This window comes from Canis lupus, chromosome 24 (assembly GCF_011100685.1).
Source record: "Canis lupus familiaris isolate Mischka breed German Shepherd chromosome 24, alternate assembly UU_Cfam_GSD_1.0, whole genome shotgun sequence".
In the NCBI taxonomy this organism is placed as follows: Eukaryota; Metazoa; Chordata; class Mammalia; order Carnivora; family Canidae; genus Canis; species Canis lupus.
In genome coordinates this window covers 5,323,205-5,337,563 of record NC_049245.1, presented here as the reverse complement: position 1 = coordinate 5,337,563, position 14,359 = coordinate 5,323,205, and the positions used below count along the sequence as shown (strand labels likewise).

The window sequence follows — 14,359 nt, the reverse complement described above, 5'->3', positions numbered from 1 at the left end:
TAGGAACTTGCCTTCTAATATGTCAAAATACATTATAAAATATATTAACTAAAATAATGTGTTATTGGCATAGAAAGTACAATATACATCAATGAAATAAAAATAACCCAAATATGTGTATATGTACACACAGTATAAATGAATATAAGCCTAGATTAATTTCTTGCTAGACTACTTCCTTTAACAATTTTTAAAAATATGGTTGTTTTGAGGTTAATTTTGAATACCTATATGCCTAAAAATACCTTCATTTCACTCTTGTATTTAAATGATAGTGTAGCTGGATATAAAATTATCATTTTGGTTTTTCCTTCAACATTTTGAAATTATTACTCTATTATATATATAGTGTTGCTGAGAGCGGGCCCCTCTGTTGGTCTTATTCTTGTTTCTTTGTAGGTGGTCTCCTATTTTATTCTCCCATACCCTGGAAGCTTTCAGAATTTTGTCTTTGTTTCTAATCTTTAATTCTTTTTGAGCATTTAAAGTAGTATTTTCAGTCTCCTTTATTTTGTTTGACACCACTTCACCTTCAGTCACAAGTGTCTTATATGCTGATTTGTTGACGAAAACCACTAACCTCTATGCTTCAGAGCCAAGTACAGCACGAAGACAGAGTTTGGGATAAAAAAGGAACAATAGTTTTGTTGCTTTACTAGGCAAAGGAGGTTGCAGCAGGCCAAGGCCTTTAAAACTGCGAGCCCGCCCAGAGAAAAGATCTAGCTGGTTTTGACAGGATTTGTGTATGTGCTGCCAGCCTTGTTGGACATGTCTTCAGGATCATACTGGGTCCCTAAAACAAAAGGCTGAGAAGGGAGGCGGAGAGGTGTGTGGAAGAGAGGGAGAAGGTTACTTTAAAATCGAGCTTCACTGAAGCGTTAGTGCAACCATTTTGATTTTTGTTCAACTTTATGCTTTTAAGCGGTTTCATCTTGACATTTTTTTACATTGCTTTTATTTAAGTTCAATTTGCCAACATACAGTATAACACCCCGTGCTCCTCTCATCAAGTGCCCATCACCCAGTTACCCCAACCCCCTTCCCACCTCCCCTTCCACAACCCTTTTCATTTCCCAGAGTTAGGAGTCTCTCAGGGTTTGTCTCCCTCTCTAATTTTTCCCACTCAGTTTCCTTCCTTTCACTATTTCTTATATTCCACGTACTCATCTTGACATTTATCCTACTTTTGTTCTTTGAACTTTCCGGATTTGTGATTTTGGTGTGGTGTCTGATTAATTTGGTGAAATTCTTCATCGTTACTACTTCAGTTATTTCTTCTGTTCCTTTCTCTTCTTTTTCTGGTATTCCTCTTAAGTGTATTTTACACTTTTTGTGGTTGTAACACAGTTTTTGATATTCTGTTCTTTTTTTTTTTAATTTTTATTTATTTATGATAGTCACAGAGAGAGAGAGAGAGAGAGAGAGGCAGAGACAAAGGCAGAGGGAGAAGCAGGCTCCATGCACCGGGAGCCCGATGTGGGATTCGATCCCGGGTCTCCAGGATCGCGCCCTGGGCCAAAGGCAGGCGCTAAACCTCTGCGCCACCCAGGGATCCCCCTGTTCTGTTTTTTTTTAGTCATTTTTTTCTCTTTGCTTTTCAATTTTGTAAGTTCCTTTTGACATATTCTCAAGCTCAGAGGTTCTTTCTTCAGCCCTCTCTAGTCTACCGATGAGCCCACCAAAGACGGTTCTTCATTTCTGTTACAATGTTTTTGCTCCCTAGCATTTCTTCTTGATTCTTTCTTAGAATTTCCATAAATTGCCCATCTATTCTTGGGTATTGTCTGCTTTATCCGTTAGAGCCCTTAACATTTTAATCATAATTGTTTTATATTCCCAGTCTGATAATTCCAACATCTCTGCCATGTCTGAGTCTGGTTCTGTCTCTTCAGGTGGTGTGTTTTGCCTTTTAGTGTACCTTGTAATTTTTTATTGAACTCCCAAATATGATATCTTGGGTAAAAGGAACTGAAAAGTAAGCCTTGAGTGGTACAGTGGTGAGGTATAGGGTGAGAAGGGTTCTGTGGTCCTATGATTAGTTCTCAGTCTTTTAGTGAACACATGCCCCTGGGCTGTGACTATCACAGTGATTCTCAGATTTGCCTCCTCAGTTAGGTGACATGGAAGGTCTGGCGGGAGCTGGAGGTGGCTAATTCCCTTTCCACAAGTGGGTTAGGCTCTGGTAAAATAGTTTCTCTTGTGGGCAGACCTTGTTAAGAATAAGGGACTCTGACATATTTTCAAAACAGCTACCTTTTCCCTGCCAGAAGCCCGAGGGGATTTTTCTTTGATCCTTACAATGAGAACCTGGTAGAGCTCCTGGAGGTAAAAGTCACAAATGTCCCCTTCCCCAAGTTTTTTCTTTCTGCATTATCCACACTGTGCCTCCAGCAATTTGTCCATTGCTGGGTAGGTTTTCCTACCCCAGCACTGGTTCCTGGAGGTTTCTACTCTGCTAAGTTATGATTCCCTGTATTCACCTGTTTGTCTTTCTCTGAGCTCCCAATTCTCTGATGGGTCTACGAAGAGTGATTTTCAGTTTGTTCAACTTTTTACTTGTTAGGATACAGTGACGACTTCCATTCTCCTTATATGCTGGATGGGAAACCAGAAGGCCTTTTACATGTTTTTTAATCTGGGAAATTCTTCATCATTGCTTCTTTAAATATATTCCTCTTTTACTTTTCCCCTCTTTTTCTGGACTTCTTATATGGATGTTGACACCATTAATTCTTTTTTTTTTTAATTTTTTATTTATTTATGATAGTCACACAGAGAGAGAGAGAGAGAGGCAGAGACATAGGCAGAGGGAGAAGCAGGCTCCACGCACCGGGAGCCCGACGTGGGATTTGATCCCGGGTCTCCAGGATCGCGCCCTGGACCAAAGGCAGGCGCTAAACCGCTGCGCCACCCAGGGATCCCGACACCATTAATTCTTTCATTTATCTCTTCCTTTGCCTCTTTGAAGAGTTCCTCAATCTATCCCTAACTCATTCACTCAGTGCTTTATTTCAGTGATCATGTATTTAATATCCAGTAATGAATAAGAGATTCTTCATAACTATACTCATTCCTGTTCCCAGGTTCCTTTATTATCTTGGAGTCTACTTATGCTTTTTTTTTTTTTTAACAGCCTTTTTGAGATACAACTCCCATACCATACAATTCCCCCCATTCAAAGTGTACAATTTGGTGGTTTCTGCTATATTCACAGAATTGTATAACTATCATCATAATCAATTTTAGAACATTTTCATCACCCTGAATGGTGTAGCTATTACTGGCCAACCTCTATACCCAGCCCCCATTAATCTATTTTTTACCTCTATGGATTTACCTATTCTGGACGTTTTGCATAAGTAAAATCACATAATAAATGATCTTTTCTGACTGTATTCTTTCACTTAGCATGTTTTCAAGATTCATCCATGTTGTAGTATATATTAGCACTCCATTCCTTTTTATGGCTACATAATACCCCATTGTATGGATGCACTACATTTTGTCTATCCACACATCAATTGATGGACACTTGAGTTGTTTCCAGTTTTTGACTCTTGTGAATAGTGCTGCTTGAACATTGGTGTAAACGTCTTCTTGTGGACATAAGTTTTTGTTTCTCTTGGGTATATACCTAGGAGTGGGATTCCTCAATTAAATGGTAACATATTTAACATTTGAAGAACTGCCAGACTTTTCCAAATTAGCTGCACCATCTTATATTTGCTCCAGCACTTTATGAAGACCTTGACTTCTCCACATGTCATTACCAGGACTTGATACATCTTTTTGATATAGCCATCTTAGCGGGTGTCAAGTGGTATCTCATTGTTGTCTTAGTTTGCACTTCCCTGATCACTGTTTATTTGCTTTTTAAAAATGCTTAGTTGACTTGTAAATTAATTCTGCCCTTTTCCAGTATAGTTTGTTTACTTTCTTTTGCACTGCTTGTTGACATATCTTGATTTTTTTTCCCTTGTGAATGAATATTCCCTTAGTATAACCAGGTACCTTTGCTGGTATATACACCTGAGGAAAGGGCAAAAGTCTGGTTCTTAGCTTGTCACCCTCTTGGCAGTTTTAAGGCTCTAGCACTATCCTGTTGTGACCCCTCCAGCTGACACTTGCTGGCAAGTTGATTGGCAGAGATCCATTCAGAGCAGAGCTTGCAAGAGGAAATGGCCTAACTAGGAAGTGCCCCCATCCCTACCTGTGATGGAGAGCCTTTCTCTGCACCAGGCTGCCCTTTGCTGCCTCACCTACCCGGCCATCTTCGGTTGCTCCTGGGGTTTCTCACAGCCTTTTTGTTCCATCTTCCCTCACTCTTGTGGCATCTTTCAGGATGGGTTTGGGAAAGGGACCCAGCAGCCCACCTACTGCTCCATTTTGTTTAGAAGTTTGAAGAAACCCATGTAACATTTTCAAAACTGTTTAGCTTTGGGATGCTTCCCTCCTCCTCGCCCCATACCATTTCATCATTCAGCAAACCTAAGTTGAGTACTTGATGTGTGCCACACACTCCTCTAGTTGGGGACACTGTAGTGAATAAGGGCAGAAGGTGCCTGCTAGATGGAGCAGGGAGATACTCCCATGAACAGGAGATGACAGGACTAACTAAATGGGATCATTTCCTGCAAGGTGGATGTGGCAACGGGTAGGAGAGCAGAAGGCAGTAGTACCACTTGGGACAGGGTGCTTGAGGACAGCCTTTCAGTGAAGGTCTCACTCGACCCCATCCTGGTCCACAAGGAGACCCAGATTGAGGAAGGTTCAAGGCAGAAGGCCCAGGTGCACACTGGAAAGCACCAGATAGTTTGGTGTCTGGAGCTGGAGCATGGTGACTGCAGAGGAAGTGGGTAGGAGATGAAGCCACAGAGGTTAACAGGCAGATCCTGCAGTCGCAGGTAAGGACTATGAATTGTAAGGAAGCCATGTAGGAATTTTGACGAAGGGAAGGGAATTTATTTATTTTTAAAAGAAACATCTAGCTCTGTGTGGAGAATGGTCAATAAGGGGTGAAAGTGGGAGCAGGGAGACTGATGGGAAGCAGTGGTAGTGATCTAAGCTGAAGTCGAGGAGGGGCTAGATGGAAAGAAGTTAGGGTACTAGATAACGTCTATGGAGTTCCACACAACTCTCCTTGAGACATGAACCAAATTGTCTATTATGGGAAAGTGGTTTGTTGGCTGGTGTTTCAGTTATCTTTTGCTGCATTATAAGCCACTCTACAACTGAGAGGTTTAATATTTAAACTTTCTTCTGATTCTGTGGGTTGACTAAGACTCAACTGGGGGGTGGTTCTATCCCATATGCTGAAGGCTGAGGTCATTCACATGGCTGCCTTGAGCAGGTAGCTGAGTCAGGATTGGAATGGCCAGGATGGCTTCCCTTCCTCCAGAGCCCATCTCTGTAGCCTGTAGACATTCATTGCTCCAGCCTGGACACCATGGCAGTTGGACTCAAAGAGACAGAAGGTGGAAGCTGCTGGTCCTCTTAGGGCCTCGGCTCAAGGTCCCAGAGTGTTGCTTCTGACGCCTTATGATTGGTCAGGCCCACCCAGATTCAAGGGGTGGGAACAGATTCTGCCGCTTGACATGATGAGCCATATGAACCCACAGGCACAGGAAGAAGTGTTGAGGCTGTGTTTGGAAATTATATGCCTGGCTCTGAATTTCCCTCTGAAACTTACTGGAAAGTCTTAGAAGACTTTCAGAGTCATCCTTTGAAAGTTTTGGTGTCCAGTTGGGGAAAGTAATGAGAGCAAATTATAAAAGAAGGAATTCTTGCTCTCTTGACAACAAAGTTATTTTCTAGGGTAAAGAGCAAACTGACTCTCCCACAACAACTCAAGTTTCTAAACTTCATCCAGGCCTTGGCAAACCACTTTATAAATGTGCCTTTTAATCTTCCATCTGGGCTCTTTGCTATAAAACCTTAATTGCACATGTTCTGTTACTACATGGTGAGGGCCCTGGAGCAGCACTCCCTAGTGCTGGCATCTCTAGTCAGGCTTCCAGGGTGAAGCCCACCTGTTCTATCAGGACACCCACCTAAGGAACACAGAGCCACCTCCTCATTCAACCCCTGGTAGGGCCTCTCTGCTTTCATGATTTGTCATAGGAATGATAGTCCTACACCTGTTAAATTTACTCATCGGAATAGAGGCATTTTTTAATAAATCTGTATACAGGAGCAGCTGTAATTGGTCCCTGCTGCTCTGTGGATAACAGAATACTCCTGCAGCAGAACCCACGTTTTTAGTGTGTTAATATCTGATGACTGTGGATTGGAGATGTTATTAGGTAGAATGAAACTTACAGAAACCGTAAATCCAGTGCTCGGTCTTGAATTTCACTCACTTAAATGACTTAAGATCTTTAACTTAAAAATTTTTTTAATTATTTCAATTTTAAACTGTGAGAACCAAGATTGGTTTTTCATATCTAATTTTATGTGGTACCTGTGAGATTTGTATTGAAATCTGAGCGTTCCGAATAAGTAACACAAAAAGGCCTACTTTCTGACACATTAGAATATGTACATACTAATTCTCTGAAATCAAACCAATCCTTTCAGTGACTTTATCTTGACATAACCAGCGTTTCTTTCTCCTAGACTGCCTTGCCATCCAGGAAAGGATTTCGGCACCAGACCACTAGGTTTCTATATCGTTTGGTGGGATCGGAAGATATGGCTGTGGACCAGAGTATTGTCAGCCCTTACACCTCTCGGATCTTGAAACCTTATATCAGGTATGTGGAAAAGAGCTGTGATGTTGAGTGTGTTGTGAGGAATGGTATTTGTGGCTTCTGTGCCCTGGTTTCCCATTGGAGCAAGTCTAGACCAACCCCTGTGAGCAGGCATTGACACAGACTGAGTCTGTGCTCTGTGTTCAGTCTTTTGTTTGCTTCAACTATACGTTTTTTGCAGAAATGATGGTCCTTTGAAAGAAATATAAAAAGCAGGGTGCCTGGGTGGCTTAGTCGGTTAAGCATCTGCCTTTGGTTCAGGTCAAGATCCCAGAGTCCTGGGATCAAGCCCCATATCAGGCACCACACTCAGCAGGGAGTCTGTTTGGGATTCTCTCCCTCTGCCCCTCACCCTGGCTGTGCTCTCTCCCTCACTCACTCTCTCTCAAATAAAATCTTTTCTTTTTTTTTTTTAAGATCTTATTTATTTATTTATTTATGAGTGAGACATGGAGAGAGGCAGAGACATAGGTGGAGGGAGAAGCAGGCTCTCTGCTGGGAGCCTGATGTGGGACTCGATCCCAGGACCCCAGGATCATGCCCTGAGCTGAAGGCAGATGCTCAACCACTGAGCCACCAAGGCGTCCCTCAAATAAAATCTTTAAAAATAAAAATAAAAATAGAAGAAATTAAAAAGCAAGGATAAGTTAACTCCATTAGACTTCATTATGAGTATTATACTCATTATTGAGTTTCTTTAAATTTTAAAGTTATATATATTCAGTAGTCTGTGAAATGAAAAAAAAAAAATGGGAGAGACATCTCAGTTGGGCTCATATTTGAGGGTGATGATGAGTCTCATTGTCTAGGCAGTGCTGTGGAAGCTAAGCTAACTAGAGAGGTCCCTAGTGCTGTCTTGAGAAAGTTGTGTTGTCTTATTGACCATGCTTTCTCTAGATCACCTGATCCTCTTTGCCCAGCACCGCCATCCCTGGCAGAGCCTGTGAGAGGCCGCATGCAAGCCTGCCCCAGCAGCCCCGTTGGACCTGCACCCTCCCTCCTCAGGCTCTTTCCTGGGCCAGAGCACGCAGGCTGGAATCAGGCTGCTGTGTGTTCCCTCATTCTGTCCATTAAGGCTCACCAGCACAAGTAGGGTTCCAGAGTACAGGTACAGAGTGCTTTGGTCTGATGCATGTTAATAGAGAGAATTTTATTTTTAAGGTTTTATTTGAGATAGAAAAGAGTGAGAGAGAACATAAGCAGGGAGCAGGGGGAAGGAGAAGCAGAGTCCCTACTGAGCAGGAAGCTGGATGCAGAGCTCTGTCTCAGGACCCTGGAATTATGACTTGGGCCGAAGGCAGATGTGTAATTGACTGAGCAACCCAGGCACCCCTAACAGAGCGAATTTTAAATTTCATTCCAGAAAACTGTCAGGCTATCAAGTTACCAAGCTGTCTGCCATAGGAAGTAGCACAAGTTAGCTTAAAATTTTCAGGCAGAATAGTTTATGTGAATAACTTGGCTAGGAATAATAACGGATATTTTTCTTACTTGAATTTGTTGTTTTCTGTGATCCTGGAGGCGTGACTATGAAACAAAGCCACCCAAACTGCAGCTCCTGTCACAGATTCGTTCCCACCTGCACAGGAGTGACCCTCACTGGATGCCGGAAGCCGAGGCACCTCTTGATTACTGTTATGTCCGGCCAAATCACATCCCAACGATAAACTCTATGTGTCAGGAGTTTTTTTGGCCTGGTATGTTCCCCTTCGAAACTAAGCAAATCAGTGTTTTGTGTAGTTCACTTTATTGATTTTTTTTTTAATTAATGTATGTCGTGTGATTCTAAAACCTTTACTCATGATTTCATTTAGTTTGTCTCTACTAAGATAGAAATAATAAAATATAAACACGTTTTTTTTTTCTGAGATCAAAAAGAAGCCAGCAATTAAAGTAATAAATAGTGTTTTTGTATGTTTCTCTTCCCTGTCTCTGCTTCCAGGATAAAAGTTTCAACCTGTTTTGCTTCTACATAAGTTTAGATACCAAATAATGTCTACCAGTGATACACTGACTGGTAGCTTGGGCATGTCTGGACACTTTTGATTTTTTGCTTAATAATTCTGTGATTTTGTTTATTTAGCTATTCCTTGGGGAGAGTGTTAGTACAGCCAAAAGGCATTTTTAAAAAGCCAAATACCCCAATTGCAGACTTTGAAAATAAGAGTAAACCCAGTGTGATTTGTCATTTTATCAGCCTCAATATGTTGTCTCTCTGAAGACCCAAGCCACCAAGTAAAGGAATGAATGCATTTTCGTCACTACATATAAACATGTTCTTTGTGGATCTGCCTTACTGCGCTGCTTTGAAACGCAAGAGAAATATTACATGTCTTCTAGATGTTAGATAAGATATCATCGGGATTAGTGCTGTGTCATCTTTCTTGTCTGATAGTCAGGTAATAGTGCACGTGGTGGTAGAGTTGTGCTCATTCTTTTAGGAGTGGTATGGGGGCCAAAAGGAACATTCCAGAAGCATCTGCTACTTCTGACCTTACTCTGGGTGCCTCCAACATTATGCATACAATTATTTTGTGTTTATCCCCTTTATTGTAAAATGTAGCATTTGTACAAAAGAGCTTGTCAGCTGTATATGTATAAGGTGAAGAACAGGACAGTATGGGCTCTCGGGGTCTTTGCTCCCACCCTTGGAAGTCTAGATGTGCAGACACTGAGGCCCACGTTTAGAAAAGTGCTGGCTGACACATGTTGTAGAGGAGGCTAGGTTCACAGCCAGGTATGTCCAGTTCTAGACCTGTGCGCTCTGTGCTACTCACCGTACCCTGCCTCTCTTCTCTTAAAATGTGGACTTAGAAAAAATGGTGTTTGTTTTGATATTTTCTAAAATTCATTTTTATTTTTATGATCTGACGTATGTCTATGCATATATCTTCGTTTTCAGTTTTGTTTTTGGTTTTTTGTTTTGGTTTAGTTTTTAGCATGCAGGTGTAGTTGTAAGTACAGACTGAACAGCTTGATGTTCCTTAATTCCAGAAGGCACACAGTTTGACTCTCCAAATATCTCTTTTCCTTAGGCATTGACCTGTCTGAGTGCCTACAGTATCCAGACTTCAGTGTTGTTGTCCTTTATAAAAAAGTCATCATTGCCTTTGGCTTCATGGTACCTGATGTGAAGTACAATGAAGCTTACATTTCATTTCTGTTTGTCCATCCTGAATGGAGAAGAGCAGGGATTGCAACTTTCATGATTTATCATCTGATTCAGGTACGGCATCTGTGCTACCAGCTTACCTCTGGGCTCCCCTGGAAGACTTGGAGGAAGGATGGAGGGATGACGCCAGCTGAGCCTTCCCAGCACAGCCCGACCGAATGGGCGGGCTCGGAAACCCAGTGAGAAAACACCAGTCACCTTCCCTCCTGAGGCTGTTAACACACACACCAAAAAAAAGCTTTGCCCCTTTAAAATAAGATCACTGTTCAGGCCCAGGTTTCAAAGAAACCAGTTTGTAAACATGTATAGTAAAAATGAGAAAGTATCAAAAGTGAGACCCCAAAGCACTTGTATGACCCATATTGGTAACTGTTTCTGCTTTTAGAAACACTACTGCCATGGCTATAAGAAGTAGAAGTGGAACTGTGATCTCTAGAGGTCTTTTCTTACTGAGGTATAACTGACCTACAAAACATGCTCATTTCAGCTGTACAGTGTAATGATTTGATATTTGACTATGTTGCAAAGTGATCACCAAGGTGAGTCTAGTTACCATCCATCACCACACATGGTTACAGACACAGTTACAAACTTAGTTACAAACATTTTTTTTCTTGGGATGAGAACTCTTAAGATCTACTCTCTTAGCAACTTTCAAATATACAGTACAGTATTGTGAGCTGCAGTCTGCATGCTGTACGTGACCTCCCCAGGATTGACTGCTTTTATAAACTAGAAATCTGTACCTTTTGACCCCCGTTCAGCCAGTTCACCCACCCCCCAGCCCTGCCTCTGGCAACCGCACCAGTCTGTTCTCTGTATCTGTCTGTTCAGCCTTTCATTGTTTGTTTTTTAGATTCCACATATAAGTGAGATCATACAGTATCTTGTCTGACTTCTTTCACTGAGCATGATACCACCTATGCTATTGCAAAAGTTTTGGTATTTTTAAACATCTTAGCAAAACTGTATCAACCAGGACTACATATTCTATTACTGCTGATTATTATTGACTTTACTGTCATTGTATAAGCTGTGTAAGCCTTTGAGACTTGATTTTAATATTGAATTATAATTCATCCTTTGATATATCTGTATGACTGTTGAAGAAAATTTATATACTAATATCGAAAAACATGTAAGGAATTTATTTCTTTAATTAACTTTAATTTAGAAACCATTTGGCATGGAGGATTGTGTATTATGTGGGCAAGATTCTTTTTAAATAGAGGAAGGAGAAGATAAAATATCATTTTTCCAATTATTAACGAAACTTGCTCAGCACTTCCCAGTGCCGTCAAGAACCTAGAACCATTTTCTAGAAATTGCTTTCTTCTCTCTCCATACAGCAGTTAGCATGTACTCCCTTGTGTTGTGTTGAGAGTCTCAGTTATCTGTACCTCACCCCATTCCCCACCCCACTCACAGGCTCGACCGCCCCCTGTTCATCCTGCCGTCCTCACCAGCAGCACTGCCACCTTTCCCTTCATCAGCAGGGGCGATACTCCCAGGTTGTGTCTCATAGAAGGTCTGGTGCAGGGTCAGTGCTTACTGAGGGCTCAGCAGGTGGGTGCAGAAGTGTTCATCCTGTGTGTGGGACTCGGCCCTCAGCCAGACCATAAGCCCCAGGACCCGATGGTACTGCTCAGTCAGGCAGTAGTCCTTGATGGTGCCATGGTTAGACCATGCATCGGAACATGAGTGTCACTCCATGAAACTCATTTAATGCACTCATAGCAGTCCCACTGGGCGCACAATGTAAGAGAAGCAGAGAAAAGAGTGCAGTTGTCTACCTGAGAGTCCCTTACTTAAATCTATGCCTGGGGGAACTGTGGGTTACCAAATCTCAAGGACCCTGTCAACCTCAGTACTTCAGTGCCTTCCTCATCAGAAAGCTAGGTCTTGGGATCCCTGGGTGGCGCAGCGGTTTAGCGCCTGCCTTTGGCCCAGGGCACGATCCTGGAGACCCGGGATCGAATCCCACGTCGGGCTCCTGGTGCATGGAGCCTGCTCCTCCCTCTGCCTGTGTCTCTGCCTCTCTCTCTCTCTCTCTCTGTGTGTGACTATCATAAATAAATTAAAAATTTAAAAAAAAAAAAAAAGAAAGCTAGGTCTTAGTTTATATTTATATGACTTTGAGTTCTTTCTTCTGTGTAGCTAATTAAAGAATCTTAAGAACTTGCCTCATATTAATAGAATGAAGATTACTCCAGTAATGTTAGTTTGGGATGGATGGGAGGGGGCCTGTGGGATTCCAAAGGTCCATACCAAGTCTTCAGCTTTCATAACTAATTAAAAGTCCTAATACCTTGTATCCAGCCTCATACTTAGCATCTTTTCTGGTGGGTCTAGGAAGGGCATTTTTACAAGTTTGAGTACAAGCTAACATCGGTTTTAGAAAGCAGAACTTCTCGTCTTGTTCTCTCCTTCAGGATTGTCAGTGCTAGGTATTGGTATTTGGAAGTGTAATTGAATTATAAATAAAATAATCTGTTGACAATAAACTATCCCTCTGGGCCCTTTGTCCCAGAGAGCAAAAACACGCAGCACACTATCCTTTCCTTAGTCTCGAACACTTCAGTGAGTGTGTGGCTGGGCCACAGACTGGGGCTCCCAGCTGTCCCCAGCGCTGTGGCTCCCAGCTGCCGTCCCGGCTGTCCCCGGTTGTCATAACCACCTACCTACACTTCACAGACTCCCTCACCTACTCATCTCCCTCAGGCTCTTTCCTTCTCACCGGGTACTTTTCCACTCTTTTGGCAGACCTGCATGGGCAAGGATGTGACCCTTCACGTCTCAGCAAGCAACCCCGCTATGCTGCTCTACCAGAAGTTTGGATTCAAGACTGAAGAATACGTCTTAGATTTCTATGATAAATATTACCCGTTGGAGAGTACAGAGTGTAAACACGCATTCTTCCTGAGGCTCCGGCGCTGAGGTGAATGCAGCGCTCCAGAGACGCAGGTGCTGTTCCAGGTGGCTCCTCATTCCGGCCCACAGGCAGGTGCTCCTGTCTCCCAGGGCCCTAATCTCTGCCATCAGACGGCCATTCAGATCTCTCACCCAAGGCTAGATGGGTGGTGGGGCAGTGGAATCAAGAAGCGAGCAGCCCTTCAGCAAACCTGTCCCTTCTGCACAGGCCTTGGCCCCTGTCTCAGGACTCCACAGTTCACTGGAACTGAACAATGCTGTCTATCCGACAGCTTGCAAGAACAAAGGAGTATCTAAGCTGATACCCTCCTCGAGAGAATCTCTTCATTGAAAGGATGAGGAAGTGTGGTAGCCATGAACGATTGATGCTCTAGCCGGTCAGGGCCGATGGGAGAGTTAGCGCACGAGGGGAGGCCAGCACTCTCCCAGCCATGAGTGAGCTGTTGTTGAACCCAAGAGGACTTCTCTAGGGCACTGAGATTCTGCTGTCTTTCACTGACTTTGGCCACAGTCCAAATAAACAGAGTATGTGTGTCCACATGTGTGTCACCTGTTCTGTTACATCTCCTGTCAGGAGCTTTGGCCGGAGGGTGGAGACCCATCCTTCCCATGTCTGGGAAGTTGGTTTGGGCTTGGAGTGTCTGAGCTGCCTGCCAGTGAGACTGTGCTCCTGGCTGGAGGTGTGGGTGGTGGAAGTAGAGCCAGCTGGGGACAGAGCCTGTGTGGTCTGCAGGACCAGGCTCTTTGGTTTATAGAGAGTGTTAGAGATGGACTGTCAGGTGGGGTTTTTTGGATCGAGCAGGAGCTTTTCCAAAAGTATCAGATGTTCTCAAAAATCTTTCCTTGTGACTATCTATGGCCAGAGCTTCAATCTAATTAAGAGCAATGATTCTTAACTTATGGGGATGCGGATCCCTGTGAGAATCCAAAGGAAGCCTAATAGTCTCTAGAAGACTGTGCGTGCACAGTTAGAATCTGCATCGGAGATCTGACCACAGTCAGATCCTTTGTTCTAGGGGCTGCACTCAGAGCCAGCTCAAATCCCTCTGTTCAGGAGGTAGGCACTACTCTTCTGCCTGAGGGCTGCCTGGGAGTTCTGCCCTTGGAAAGCAGCCCAGGCTCTGCCGCCCGTGAAGGTGACAGCCAGGAGCAGCGTTACTTCCTTCCTTTTCTTCCTTCCCTCCTTCCCTTCTTCCTGAGAGCTTTTGTACCTTTTAGAGATTTGGGGATTATGACCCCAAGAAGTAAAACTGAGGAAGTGATATTTTCCAAACTTGGAAACTAGCTTGTGATTGTTGTACATGAACATCAAGCATTTGCTGCAAAACCTGGCTGAAGCAACTGTCTCCATAACTTCAAGGAGCTGAGGAGTTCTGTGATTGCCTTAATTGACTTTTTGTCTTACGTTTTTGCTTTTATTTATTTAAGGATTTGATTTTTAAGTGATCTCTACGTAGACCCAATGTGGGAGTCGAACTTCAACCCCGAGATCAAGAGTCACTTGCTC

The 14,359-nt window shown here is 43.0% G+C and overlaps 1 protein-coding gene across 1 annotated transcript in view; it reads left to right on the top strand.

The window, feature by feature from the left end:
• KAT14 (lysine acetyltransferase 14) overlaps window positions 1-13,392 on the top strand; it is a 34,993-nt gene extending 21,601 nt beyond the window's left edge. Inside the window, exons 7-10 of the mRNA XM_038571520.1 lie at window positions 6,616-6,752; window positions 8,271-8,446; window positions 9,785-9,975; window positions 12,685-13,392. Coding sequence (XP_038427448.1) covers window positions 6,616-6,752; window positions 8,271-8,446; window positions 9,785-9,975; window positions 12,685-12,858 — 678 coding nt within the window. The 3' untranslated portion in view covers window positions 12,859-13,392. The remainder of the gene's footprint in view (window positions 1-6,615; window positions 6,753-8,270; window positions 8,447-9,784; window positions 9,976-12,684) is intronic.
• The last annotated feature ends 967 nt before the right edge of the window (window positions 13,393-14,359 follow it).